The sequence below is a fragment of the Trachurus japonicus genome, chromosome 11, assembly GCF_045865225.1.
Source record: "Trachurus japonicus isolate A0001 chromosome 11, Traja_1.0".
NCBI classification, from domain to species: Eukaryota; Metazoa; Chordata; class Actinopteri; order Carangiformes; family Carangidae; genus Trachurus; species Trachurus japonicus.
In genome coordinates, this window is record NC_140917.1 from 21,707,493 (window position 1) to 21,720,596 (window position 13,104).

Consider the following 13,104-nt stretch of genomic DNA (forward strand, 5'->3'; position numbering starts at 1 on the left):
GCTATACTTATACTTATACTCAAGCATATATATTTAATAAAATTAACTTCAAGTATACTACTTTTTGCTGAGGGCTACCACCTCGTGGAGAATAACCATTATTAAGTAGCCTTGGGATGATGAATTAAAAAAACAAAGGAGAAGACAAATTTGTGATTCGAAAAACATGTTCTACTACATGACTTCAATCTAATCTTTGCTCTATTTTGTAAATTGCTGGATATTTCTCTGTCCTTGGACTCTGGAGACATTTTTTAAGCAAATGCAGAACAAAGATCAAGCGTTTGGTTCATTTAGATATACTGTAACAAGGAACTGCAAGTGTTGCTTCATTTCAAGTATAGCCACAAGCCAAGAAGGTTTGGACACTATGTTGCTGAAATATTGTCAAAGGTCTACTCTGACAATGCAACCACACACCATCACCCTTGTCTCTTTCATTATCTGTCAACTCACATGCTGTCATTATGTAAAAAAGCTTAAAAACTTTTAAAAATCATTACAAACTCACTACACAGCACATAGCCTACATTTTGTATTTGTAGAAACTAGGTAAAGTCCTCAAAGTTGCTCAAAACCAACAAACTCCCACACACAGTCCCATTGTAAGAACATTTTCTGGTTGGACTCAGTAGATGATGAGAGAGTATAAAAAAACCTGAGGGCTCACACAAAACCTTTATATCACAATGACTGGGGGAACGTTATGGTGAAAAATCGCTCTGACAAGGAAGGTGGGGGATGGGGGTCGGACTGCCAGTCTCAGCCAGGCTGTTACCATAGACTCTCTGATGGAATCCAATACTTTGCTGCACACACAGAAAAACACTTGGACACACACACATAGTGTTGATCTTTTAATACACTGCCCCCCGTGGCTCTGTCTCCAAGGATACTGTTAATATTGGATCAGGAAGCAACAGCTCCTACTGCGGCTCCATATCCTGGACTCAACACTGAGACTTAACCAGTGTTTTCTCCAGTGGAAAAAATGCTGACAATTTTAAATCCACATCCACAATTGTTTTGTTTTTTCTTCCTTACTCAATGTGTCCTATCTGTTATTTGAAGCATTTTATAAGGGAATTAATTGCACCTCAGTCACAGAGCAATAATGTGGAACTGAGAGTAAACAATAAAAGGCAGAGATGGAAATGACTTCAAACAAATGCGACAATGATCTCACCCTCCAGCACTGCCTGCCAAAAACATCAGCAGTGAAGTGCACATTTAATCGTTGCTAATATTAGGGCTGTGTGATATTCAACAAGTTTAGGTCCATAGTTGTTGACAAATACACAAATAAATATATACTTAAAGTTTACACAATGCTTTTGACTGGTAAATTATGTAAATGTAAAGCAAAGTGTTTCCATTGAGTGTTCTTGAGTGTGTTATGTGGTCGTGTGTGGTGGTCATTGTATAATGTGCAGCAGTTTCTCTCAGACCTACCAGTGGTGAGGATTTTGTGGCTGTAATATCTTGTCCACAAATCAATATGGAGTCGGTACCACCCCATGGGCTGACATAACTCTCCCAGTTACACCACCAGGGTCTGGCCACCAGAGGAGGCAAGTGGACCTAAATCATGCACATGAGCTGCACTCAGGCATGATGGCCTGCAGGGCAGAGCTGAGTGCTTCCCTGGAATAATCGTCCTGGTTTTTAACCACTGCTTTCCACTGGTTTCATTACATTATTGTCTGTGTTTTGTTTAATCCCTCTGTGGTATGATTCCCATTTGATTCTCACAACTTTATGTGAAGCTATACCTCATAAATTCCACAGAGGAGGGAGGGAAATCTCTACGTGTCTATGAATAACTTCATCCATCTGTTTCCTCCCTGTTTTTCAACTTGTTGCTAGGTCACCACGGGATTCATTGAACAAATCAAGGAGTGCAATGTAAGGTTTATATCTGCACATATACACATTACACACCAGCACCACACTGCTGCAGTTGTTCATTGCAATGGCCTACTGCAGATATATGGCATCACTCTCTAATATGGCACTCTTTCTCCAAGGATTAATATGTCATAATTACTTTACTTTCAGGTTCCAATTACTTTATTTATGATTCATAAATAATTTACTGGTGCTTCATGAATTAGTTATAAACCAACAATATGTACAATTTGTGGATTTGTGAGTGCTGTTTTTCTTGTTCAATCATTATCCTCCAACTGTTTTCAAAGCTCTAATCATGGGAGTCTCCCTGCAAAGGACTGTTTGAACACTTGCCCAGTAGGAAAACACACATTTCATCAGCAATTAATTTTGTTGATGAAACTATGAGTCACATATACCACATGCTCTATAAAAACTCCCTTATTAAATAGAGGAAGGCTTTGTAAAGATATTTAAAAAGAAACTCCATGGCTGCCCATACAGTTGAAATAAAATATATTTACCTCTCATAAAAATGATTGTGACAATGTGATTTATTCTTGATAGATAAAGTGTGTATCTCAAAACTCTATTGATCAATTTCTTCCAAACATATGACTGTGAAAATTACACCACATTAACCTTTGTTATAGGAAAAAAAAGAGTTATGTGTCTGAAAACAAAATCATTCCAACTCTATGGACATCCGTGTATTTATTTTGTAATCTGGATGGTGCACTGTCTTGAAGTCCTTCGAGCGCCCACTCCTCCATTCAAGTAATTAGCTTGAGTGCAAATAGGTGCAGTGGAGCTGCAAAGAGGCTGCAGCCTGAATGATTGAGTGAATGAGTGTGTGTGTGTTAGACAAGGGTGTGGCAATGTCCAGATGTTGATTTAGCTGCGTTATTCACACAGTCACTCACAGATGCACAGGAAAACCCTGGACAAGCTGGAAGAAACATCAACATTCCTCGTTGGTTTATGGCTTTCCCACTCTCCTCTAGCTGTCCGGGGATTCAACCCTGTTCAGCAGTCAGTGCTTAGGTCAGCTCAGCGTATATTTGCACACACACACAAACTGCACACACACACACACACTTGGCTGAAGATATCTGTGTTAAGGCCAAACAGGCTGTGCATGCAGGGTTTACCTGGGCCCTTTGATCACGTCTTCACTCGACTGCAGTTTGGCCTGAATGAGTGATTGTGATTAACACACAGTTCAAAGTGAGATAACTTCATCCTACAGTAACAGGATAAAGATAGTGATCATGAATTCAATGGTATAAATGAAGGGCTACTGTCTGCGCTCATTCATGTGATGAATGGTGCTTATTTAGCTTTAGACTGCATGAGCTTATCATGCCTGGCTAAAGCTTTTCACCATACGTCCTACAAGTGGTTATGAAGGGTGTGTGCATGGAGGTGTGTTCTTTTTTTACCTAAATCTGCACAGGCTAGTGAGTTACGAGCGTCACCCTAGAGTATTGCATAACATAGAACATAAACCCACATAGGCTACAGTACGTACATGTCGAAACATACTCACGCTGCCTGTGAACATACTGCAGGCTGGGGGCTGAATGATTTCGACCTTTCACCTCCTCTCTCCCCACTTCTCTTTTTTTTTTGCCATGTGTGTCCCTCACACCTGTTTATGTCAAATATAAGACACACACACAAGCACAGATTCGTTCCACCACACAAACATGTGCCAGTTTAGACACAGTAACAAAACGAGAGAGAGAGGGGAGGCCAATGGAGGACAAGGGCAGTGGGACAGGGTGTGTAATGTGGTGTGATGTGATGTAACAGCATTCACTATTGACTTTTTTCTCAGAATCCCTGCTTCTGCTGTTTTAGTGTGTATGTGAGTGAGTGGGAGGGAAACATGGAGTCTGAAAAAATGGGCAATCCATTATACTTGTAGGGTTCGGGTTTGGCCTTCGGTTCTGATGATACTGTTATTGTGAGAGGGCTGGGAAATGCAGGTCTGCATGTGTGTGTGTGTGTGTGTGTGTGTGTGTGTGTGTGTGAGCGTGCACATGTGTGTGTGTGTGTGTGTGTGTGTGTGTGTGTGTTACGGCATGTGGTTTTTTAATGTCTGTTTGTTATTACACAACTTCCAGAGATCATCTGACCATCTGCAGATAGGGGAGTTTCATCGGACAGAGAGACAGACAGATGGTAAGTGCCTGTGAATGAATGCTGCAGTGTGTGTGTGTGTGTGTGTGTGTGTGTGTGTGTGTTCTTGTGACTATCTTGGGGGGTTACTGATTTGAATTTTAGCCCTGCAGTGTGAGGACATTTTTAGCAGGTAAGGACACGTTGGCCTGTCCTCAAAGCTTCAAAACGCTTTTTGGGGATTACGCCCTGGTTTCAGATGTGAGATTAGAATCACTTTAATAGTTACAGCCTGATAGTTTACATTAACTTGAACACTCCCACTCACTGCTCCAGGCCTAGAAATAGTCCAACACACAACACACTGTAAAAAAAAAACAAAGAAAACACAATGTGACAATTTTTACACTATGACCTTTTTTTTTTTTTTTTTTTTTTTACAAAATAAACAAACATAATAATGTTTTTTATTTAATGACCAATAGACAGATTCAGACAGATCCAATTTCTATCTCTTCAGTCAGACAGCTCAGTTGTTACATATGGACAACAGGACTATAGTTTTGCACAGCAGGTAAGAAATAGTTTAGTTCAGGGGTGTGTTATTGTAAAAGAAGTAATGTCCTATTGGGTAGATTTTATTTATTTTCATACTCTCTGCAACATGGTGGCTCCTCTCTTTTTTGACCAGTCCTCTATCAGTGACTTTTCTCCCGGTCCTCCTGAACACATCACTCTAAATATATTCATAAAACATTACTTATTCAAGTTTTAGGTGTCAAAAGACGCATGGAGACGTATGTATGGCCTGAAAAGTAAACAGTAGAACAGTCTGTGACAAAAAAAAGTGTTGCAGTGTTTCTGAAATGGGTTGTGTGCCATGAAACCTGCTGCTAAAACACAGGTGACTGAGCTCACTGTAGACTGTGTACGATATTGCTGCAGTCTTCTTTTATGTGTCACCGGAAGTTCATGCTGATCGAGTCCAGTGAAGTCAGCCGAGATAGATGCCAAACGCACCCCCATGGAGAGAAATCTGGTCCCAACCAGGGGAAGGCAGTGGTGAGGAGATGAACTGTAGCTTCACATGTACGAGTCGAGAGTGGTATCAATATTTATAAATCTAAGACAAAGTAACAAAATGTATTTTACAAACTATTTTATATAAAGATAAAGATTGTAGGTGCGTAGTTGTAATGCTTTTATCTACAAATCACGTTCTGTGACACCCCCCCCCCCCCCAAAATGGGACAAAAAGCTTTGTGCGCAGGTTAAGATGTTTTGCATAAATGCAGCCCTCCCTCCTCTCTCCTACTGTGTCTAATGTGTCTGTTCCCACTGAGTCACAAATCTTTAAAAGCAGCTCACAAATTCATCAGTTAAATGTTATTAAGAGAGCGCAGTGACTTCCTTTCACTGCCACTTGTTATTTAGCTATTCCCTAAATTCGCTATTCATTTTTGAGCATTTTAGCACAGTATTTTCATCTTTGGATGAATTCAGACTAAAAAGTGGTTATTGGGCTTATAACATTGTTGCTTTCAGTACTGTGGGATTTGTTGACAGCTTTATTGTAAATCACAGACAAATGAAGTGAAACTGATTCAAAGTCCTGCATATCCAAAAACAAACTCTCAGTGGTAACAAGCCAACCTTGCTCTGCCCTTATCTCACACTCATGACCGCAGCCTATACTCTGCCATCACGTGACGTGTGAGTGTGTATATGTGTTTACAAGTGCACACATACACACTAAATGACCCCTGTGAGCTCTGGCGGACTGGGTCGAGGTCATTCAAAGTCAAACCAGCATTAAAAAACAAAAACTACAGAAAGAGGGATCTCGAGCGAGGGGAGACGAGGGGCTGAGACGGTTATCATGACATTCTTTACACCCCCCTCCTCCTCTCCCCTGCCCCCCTGTGAAGCAATCAATCAACCCCACTCTTCCCCTCTGGCTCAATCTGCTTTTCTTCTCTTTTCTCTATCCGTGACAGTGGGGGGCTTGTTCATCAGCCCCTCCTCCCCTCTTTTCTTTACTCTGCCTTTTATTCCCCTAAACTTTGTTTTTTTTTTTTCACACCGGCCCTGTTGCTCCCTCTCATCTTCTGTCTCTTACCAAATCTATCTTTATATAGCCTATGTTCTTCTTCTTATCAAAACATGTTGTGCAAAGTTCTTGAATATAAAAATAGTGAATATAAAATAGTTATTTAGGCATTCAGAAAATGAGAAAATACAACATTCCTGCACACTACATGATTACACTGTGCTTTACAACCACATTACTACACAACCTAGAAAACTACAAACTCAAAACAAACTGATGAAAACTAACCATTGACCAGCGTAAATTCAAATTCACATTCAAAACAATCTATAGGTTATTTGCATGTGAGCCATTTGTGCAGAGACGAGTTTATCACACATGCCTCTCTCTCTCTCTCTCCTCCCATCCCTCCTCCCCTGCCCTTTCTGCACAGCCTGATGACGTCACGAACAGCCGGTATATATCCACCAGTAGGATCGCAGAGCTGAATGAGGCGCTGACTGCATACTCATCTCTCTCTCTCTCTCTCCTCTACCACTCTCTCTCTCCCTCATACATACACACTCACACCCTCTCTCTCTCTGTTTCTCTCCCTCACACCCTCATACACTCTCATACACTCTCTCACCCCCTGACTCCTCCACACCGCTGCAGACATGGAGACTTTCGTTGGCACATGGAACCTGAAGGAGAGCGAGAAATTTGATGAATACATGAAGGAACTGGGTAAGTGTGTGTTGAGTGTGTGTGTGTGTACGCGCATGCGCGTGTAACGAGAGAGGCTGCAGTGCTGCCGGTGCTGCATGTGAGCACATGTGAAAAGCGGGATGATGAGATAAATGCTTCATGTTGTGTGTGTGTGTGTGTGTGTGTGTGTGTGTGTGTGAGAGAGAGAAAGAGAGAGAGAAAGAGAGTGTGTGTTTAACCATTCATGCAGCTGGTAATGCAGGGTGTGTGTGTGAACAATGAAGGGGTGAATGAGGGAGGAAACAAGATGGAGAATGGAGAAAAAAATTGAGGTTCAGAAAAATAAGGGTGGGAAAAGGAAGATGGGGAGAGAGAGAGAGAAAGAAAAAAGAAGAGAGGAGATGGGAAGCAGAGGGGGAGGGAAGAAAAGTGGAAGAGTGGTTGACCGCATGGCCTAAGTGCTGGAGAGGAGAGAGGGAGAGAGGGAGGGAGGGGCCGTCTTTTTAGTGGAGCAAAGAAAATCCACCCCACTGTGAGAAACTCTGAATGGCAAGTAGCTGGCATTCCCACACACACACACACACACTTGAGCACAATGTGGGTGACCTTCACTGAAAGCTGTTCATTGTTCGAGGCCATGGGAGGGGTTGAATATTGCGATGACCCCCAATGCCAAGACTCTAATGGGACGGGAAGGTACTATGTGTGTGTGTGTGTGTGTGTGTGTGTGATGGGGGCAGGTGGTCTGACTTTTTTACAGCCACCAAGAACGACACCAAACCATTTGACTGTGTGTGTGTGTGCGAGAGAGAGAGGGTTTCATACCTTCTCTGAGCTCACAGCCATATCACCATCGACCGGTCCGCTTTGGTCCCCATAGAAACCAGAGACCCTTCAACCTCTAACCTCAATCCTCTTGATCAATGAGGCGTCTACACACACACACACACACACACACACACACACACCCTAAATGGAAAGCCAGTAATCGTTTGCACACACAGACACACACATGCCCAGACAGGCCGCCAGTCAGGTCAATGGGACCCTGCAGTGTTTGCAGAACATGCTGCAGGTTTGGACAGTAGACAAACAGAGATTAGAGTGTGTATGTCATATGACAGAGACCCAGAGGGCAAATCCACAACTAACTGCTTTCAACTTTTATCAACACCCACTTCATCTCCTCACCCTGCGAACATTAACCATGGTAATATTTACTGTATTAACACATTCAGTCGTGTTTCAGCACATATAAAATAGGGATGACTGTTTACATGCCCCGGAGGATGAATCACAATAAATTATGTGATCTCTTGGTTTAATTCTAGCTCCACCAAAGCCTTTGTCTTGTCCTGCCAGATGTACTGACATCTGTATTAGCACAAAATCTATCACTTTTCCTCTGGAGCCACAAGCAAATTCATGTTTTTGATTTTAAATGGAATATCTCAACTTTCGTCGCCATTTTCTCTGGTTGTTACAACGCTTGAGAATTTAATTACTTTCCCGTCAGTCTCAACTGTGCTTTGTGTTTACAGTTGATTTGCATGTTACCATCTATTGTTAGCTTTTAGCCTGGAGCACATTAAAGTCCACACCCTCCCCACAGGACGGGTGCTCTCTGATCCTTTGATCCATTCATTGGTTGATTGTTACAGCTTCACACAAGCTTGTTTACAGTGTGTTGGGTCAACATTGTCTTTTATAACAGCAATTAACATACCATACTCTTTTTTTTTTTTCTTCCCCTGCAGGTGTGGGCTTTGCCACACGTAAAGTGGGCAACCTGACCAAGCCCACCACTATTATCTCAGTGGAGGGAGACCAGGTGACGGTGAAGACCCAGAGCACCATCAAGAACACAGAGCTCTCCTTCAAGCTGGGAGAGGAGTTCGACGAGGTCACCGCCGATGACAGGAAGGTTAAGGTGAGAGTTCACATGTCGGTGTTGTTATAAGTCATTTAATAATAAGTAATTCACTTTGATAAAGGGGGTGTACGTGGCTCTATATCTATAACTCTGTGAAACACATTGCAAATTTAAACTCCTGAAGCTTCCCTAAATATGAGTGATGATTACAGTCCAATGGATGGATGGCTCAACAAGCACCTGTGGTTCGTCACGCTTAGAAGCTGCTATGCTTGTTTTTAAGTGTGAACACGAGGGGGTGAGTCAGAGAGGTCAGAGGTCAGAGAGGTTGACCCCACCTAAAAATGACGTTATTCTAATGTGGTGGGTGGAGCGGCGAACTGCAGTTAAGGGATACAGTTGGAGAAATGACTAGATCTCATAGGCAAAGTATCGGATGGACAAAATGCAGAGGAGGAAAAAAAAGTTAATTAAGTTTCACTATTAGTAAGCCTCAGTGGATCCCCATTTCTGGTTCATGATGAGTCACATCGTTTCTCAGTCTGAATCAAAACTAGATCTGCACAAAGTGTTTCCACTAAAATGACTGAAAAAGTTGTATGAATATCAAAACGCTACAAGGAACAAAATGTGCTTTTCTCTGCTGGAGCCTCACCCGGTCTGGTTTGACTGGCAGCTTATGCTTGTTAACGTACGCACTCAACACAACTTTGTGCGTATAGCTGTAGGCTGTAACCGACACAACTCCGTCAGTTTGTTGACTTTATGACTCACCTGTAGTTGTGCTACTTCTTACACAAAGCTTTAGTGTCAAACGCCTTATGTTTGTCCATTGTAGCAATTGTTTTGCTTGACTTCTGTGATATAAGTTGAGGTGGAGCAAATGTGTTTCAATGTGTGGTGGTGTAGCAACATGCGTGTTAATGCTTATTTATGTGCTGTTGTCCGTCCGCAGTCTCTCGTAACAATAGAGGATGGGAAGATGGTGCACATACAGAAGTGGGACGGCAAAGAGACCAGCCTGGTCAGGGAAGTCAACGGAAACGCCCTCACGCTGGTAAGAGCTCACACACAAAATGCATCGATCAAACATCTGTGTTTGTGCGTGTGCTGTGTTTGCTTAAATCTTTCTTTTTCCTGTCCATCACAGACACTCAAGCTCGGTGAGGTCGTTTGCACGCGTCGCTACGAGAAGGCACAGTAAAACCCAACACTGAGTCCCCCCGTCCCACTGCATCGCCTAAAGCCCTGAACCACAAACGCCCTAACACCACCCATCAACCCAGGTCAAGCAGACGGCCTGCGTGGCTGCTGCAGTTTCCCCACATTGTTCCTTCATACTGTAAGCTCAGTATTAACATTGCTGCTGACTGTAACCTCCGTTCCCCCCCACGTCCTTCACTTTATACTGTTGTTCCTTCTACTGAAAGAAACACTGAATAAATTCCAATGATTTGTTGTTGTTGTTTTCTCTCTAAAATTTCCAGGTCTAAGGATTTTTTTAAAGAAATATGTTACTCATTGTGCCTGTGATAAACCTGAAAAAGTGTTTGAAATGTTTTGAAATTTTTGAGACCTGAAAAATAAAAATGTGTCCACACATGTGGATGAACTGGTAAAACAATGTGATTCTTAAACTTTTATTTTTATAAAGTTCACTGGATCTTTGTCCTTACACTTAAATAATCAAATATATCAGTTTATTCTCATTTGAGTGGTCAAATTGGTGTTTGCAGCTGTGATCGATAGATAATTCACGGAGCTTCAGTACAAGGCCACAGTAAATATAAGAGTTGATGTCATGAGTTCAGCTGAACTGTGGAGTGAGGTGAGTCTGAAAGCACTCCAGTCCGGCCTGTTTATAGCAAACAGCAGGGTGTAAAAGTTCAGTAGTGCCACCTAACAGGACACATCTAAGTAGATCCAAAGAGTGTGACCACAGTTTCCACCACAGCTGGTTTTACAGGGACTCACACTGGTTAATTATAGAGCTTTGCCCTGGCTAAGGTGAAGGGAAAGTTTTGTTTAAGCTAGCACAAGGTGTGCAAATACTGTTCTGTCCTGCATTTGTACATTAGCTCTGTATGTACTGTGTGTGTGTGTGTGTGTGTGTGTGTGTGTGTGTGTGTTTGCTAAATTTGGATCACCCCCGCCCCTCACCGTAGATTGGTGTCATGTGTTCTTGACAGAGTGCCAACTAGGAGCGAGGTGAAGGGGTGAAAGGGCTCTGGAGGAGTCAGCGACCTTCTGCATCTTTGTCCTTTAGATACTTTGACCTGAATGGGTCATAAGGAGGAATGATTAGTACACAGTACATCTGCCCCCTTACATCATACCGACAACTATATACACATATTTGCGTTGAGGAGAAAAGTACATAAATAAACCACCAAACTGAAAAGTCAATATATAGATAGATAGATAAACTGTAAAGAGGTCTAGCCATGTGGTAGAAGCGGGAAAATAAAGTACGAAAACCAATATACAGTATATAAAAAAAGACCAAACCTGAACACTAATGAATTCAGATTCACCAGTGCAGGACATCCCATTCACATGAATGAATTATTTATTACACAAACATGTGAATGGTGTATTTGACAATAGGCCGGGAACAACTATTGTAATAGATAAAAAAAATAAATGAAAGAAATACTCACAGGGGTCATGTCAGTTCTGTTATACATGTGAATTAATTACATGCAGAAAAGTGAGAGAACAGAAAATAAAACAATACAGACACTAAAATGTATTTGTTTAAGTAAAAAGTAATAATGGGCTAATAAACTGCATGTACAGTATAAAATATCCATATCAGTACATCCACAGCAATGTCAGTCTCAGTTATGTAACAGCTGTTTAATAACTGAGACTGACAGTTGACACTTAACCTTGGAAAATAGTTTAATAAGATAATTAAATTACCCTGTGTAGAAGTCCATATACAGTATCCAGAGCTTTTAAACTCATCTCATTGGCTTCAACAGCAGAGGAGAGTTTGCAGGGAATAACTATAACTGGCCCAGTCTTAACAGGTGAATTTCAAACAGCCATCCATCCATTGTATATAAAGCTTTATCCTTGCAGAAAGGGCTCGGGCCACCAGTCGATCACATACAGAGACAAACAACCCCACGCACTCACATTTACACCTACTGTATGGGCAACTAGGAGCCACCAGACTATGGGAGAACATGGAAGAACGACTCCCCACAGAAGAAGATGTGAGGAAACAGTGTCCACCACCGCACTGCACTGTTTTATATCTCTATCATATCTTCCGAACATCAACAGGTTCAGCTCAAAGCATAGAGTTGGTAAGTTGTTATCCTTCCAACATTGTGTCCAAACATAAATGAGTTATTCCCTTTTATCCCCTTATGGAAGCACAAATGTTACATTTTTCATGGATTTCCTGTACGAGGGGGAAAACCCAAGGTCAATATAAACACTACCTCCACTGTTTTGACTGTATCTGACAGTTGATTGATGCCGTCATCTACAATTACTCGCATTAATGAACTCAAGCTAACAGTTGTGGTTGTGCAAGCTCTGACTCGCATTAAATATTAAACCCTGACGCTGACCAGTGAACTCTTATTAATTGATTAACAGGGGAGTGTGCTCTCTGGAGCCGTGTCAAAGCACTGCAGCTGGAAACTATCACTGCACAAGCACGGAAACTAGGTCAAAACAGGACAAAAGAAACAAGATATTGAGTCTGTAATGTTGTGTTATCTGGTCCTATGTTGACGAGGGGTTATTTTATAGGAAAACAAGTTGGAGCCTTTCACCTTGAGGAACAAAACCCAACCCAGTCCCTCCATCTGGCCCTCAGATGCCTTTTACTTCACTTGAAAACATTAACTCCACATGACCCCGGGGTTGACCAGACACAACCTGAGAATTTCTGATGTTTCTGTGTGTGTGTGTGTGTGTGTGTGTGTGTGTTTTAGTTCCCCATGGACAGATTTTAATAGCAACACTATGAGTTCAAGGTACAAGAACAAAGACATCAAGAGGCTTTTTTGTTTTACCTTTACAAATAAAAACACCTTTAATGGAGTTAACAGTTGACATGCAGGAAGAGGTGTGTGTGTGTGTGTGTGTACTGTGAACAGTCCCCTGGAGACAAGATACACAAACACACATGGATGTACACACGGACGCACAATAAGCAGCGGACAACCTAAGGATATCACCATAGCATGGGGGTTTCCTGTCACGCTCACTTGTACTACATTACATTTCCTGTTTGCGGTTTTTACCTCTTCCTCTCCCTGTGTGTGGGTGTAAATGTGTGTGTGTGTGTGTGTGTGTGTGTATCCAGTACTCGCTGTGTGGATTATTACAAGGTTTTTCATGTCAGACCCTCCCAAAGAGTCGGCTTTACAGCTGTCTGCATAATGGATTTCCCAGAGCATTAGAAACCAGATAGCTGTGAACAATATCTGATTTTCAAGATGGCTTGTCACTTATC

The 13,104-nt window shown here is 41.9% G+C and overlaps 1 protein-coding gene across 1 annotated transcript; it reads left to right on the top strand.

The window, feature by feature from the left end:
- The first annotated feature begins 6,550 nt into the window (after nucleotides 1-6,550).
- Nucleotides 6,551-10,130, top strand: fabp3 (fatty acid binding protein 3, muscle and heart). Its single transcript, XM_085791782.1, has 4 exons — nucleotides 6,551-6,790; nucleotides 8,509-8,681; nucleotides 9,580-9,681; nucleotides 9,775-10,130. Exons 1-4 carry the CDS (start codon nucleotides 6,721-6,723, stop codon nucleotides 9,826-9,828), a joined length of 399 nt encoding a protein of 132 aa, XP_085647908.1. The 5' UTR covers nucleotides 6,551-6,720; the 3' UTR covers nucleotides 9,829-10,130.
- The last annotated feature ends 2,974 nt before the right edge of the window (nucleotides 10,131-13,104 follow it).